This window comes from Arachis ipaensis, chromosome B07, assembly GCF_000816755.2.
Source record: "Arachis ipaensis cultivar K30076 chromosome B07, Araip1.1, whole genome shotgun sequence".
NCBI lineage: Eukaryota > Viridiplantae > Streptophyta > Magnoliopsida > Fabales > Fabaceae > Arachis > Arachis ipaensis.
In genome coordinates this window covers 126,074,184-126,075,660 of record NC_029791.2, presented here as the reverse complement: position 1 = coordinate 126,075,660, position 1,477 = coordinate 126,074,184, and the positions used below count along the sequence as shown (strand labels likewise).

The following is a 1,477-nucleotide window of genomic DNA, read 5'->3' as shown; positions in this document are numbered from 1 at the left end:
CAATTTTAAAATCTATTATTTAAATTATTCATAAAAATCATTATCTACCTAACCATGTTCATATTTTTTTCTGTACAAGTCACTTTCTAATTAATTATTTGTCCTACATTCATTGACAAAAGGACCCTAACAAACAATTTACTATTGAAAAAGAAAAAGAAAAAGAAAAGGTACCTGAACTATAGGAAGCAATGGAGAGTTAAGATCAGCACGAAGATCCAAGAAAAACTTGCCAAGTCTTGTTCGATAAGATTGCGCATCACTGAGAAGCAAAGTATCAGACTCACCTTGATACCAAAGCAGAGCTTGAAGGCCACCACCACCTTGCAACGAAGCCTTAACCCTCTTCATCATGCGCGTGTAGTGCACTTTCCCGCGTTCCCACTCGCTTATGTTTGTGCCTCCGATTGCACATGGCACCAAACCCACCACACCGAAACCCGGTCGCTTCTCCAAGATCGTGTTCGCGAACGCCATCCCCGGTCCAACTCCATTCGTCTTCGTCACATCGATGTCCGCGTGGAGTGGCTCTTCCGCTTCCACCCATTCCAGCTTCGCGTTCAGCCGCAAAATCGACGCCTTCGGTTGGCTCTCCGGCGGAACCACACCGTCCCATGTTGCCGTTGTTTCACTGACTCCACCTCGTCCTGCCATGTTGCTCTGTCCCGCAAGTATGAATATGTTGTTGTACTGCTCCGACCTCACCTGCCATGGTTGAATCGCAAACACAAACAGCAATGGCAACAGGGAAGCCATTATTGGGTTGAACTTGAAGATGGTGGAGACAATAGACACTGCTTTTCCCACGCCTCTCTGTGATTTCATTTCTTTTATTTATATATGCGCATATCTAAAGCACAACAGCAATTCCTTAATTACTCCTAAGATACTTCTTTATCCTTAATTATAATAATTATTATATTTGCAACTTGTGTAAGAAGCATCCCCTTGGTCTACTTTTCCAACAATTTATTAGGGAAAAAAGAGAGACTAACCTCTTGAACCAGTACATTTACACATAATTGGTTACTCTTTCCTTTTTTTTAGTTCATCATCATCTATTTGGGGATCTCAATTGTTTGTATTTTTTAAGTCAATACACCTAGACAAGGATACCCAACAACCAGGAAAAATAAAAATGAAAACTCATGGAAGTAACTACTTTAATTATAAACTATAATCTACCGTGTTTTTGACGACTTCTTAGTTTATGTTGAATAGTCAATCTGCAAGTCTTATAATAGATTGGAGGAGACTTGGAGTTTAGTACTGAAAATGAAAGTTAATTGGACCAATAATTTTTTTACAACATATTGAATTATTACGAAATAGTGGTTTTTTTTGGTTGATAACAGTATTACGAAAATATAATTTTTTTAAAATTATATTAATTTTGTTCTGATATTATATATTATTATATTATATTATGTCACAACAAATTTATAAACTCAAATTACTTTTATAAAAATATCGTAAG

General features: G+C 37.0%; 1 protein-coding gene across 2 annotated transcripts in view; it reads right to left on the bottom strand.

The window, feature by feature from the left end:
* The window catches only part of LOC107606392 (probable carbohydrate esterase At4g34215), a 3,052-nt gene extending 1,894 nt beyond the window's left edge, over window positions 1-1,158 (bottom strand). For both annotated transcript variants that reach the window (XR_002350630.1, XM_016308460.2), the window contains exon 1: window positions 175-1,158. Coding sequence is in view for 1 of the 2 variants with exons in the window: in XM_016308460.2 (XP_016163946.1) it covers window positions 175-825 (651 nt within the window). In the remaining variant the exon portion in view is untranslated. The remainder of the gene's footprint in view (window positions 1-174) is intronic.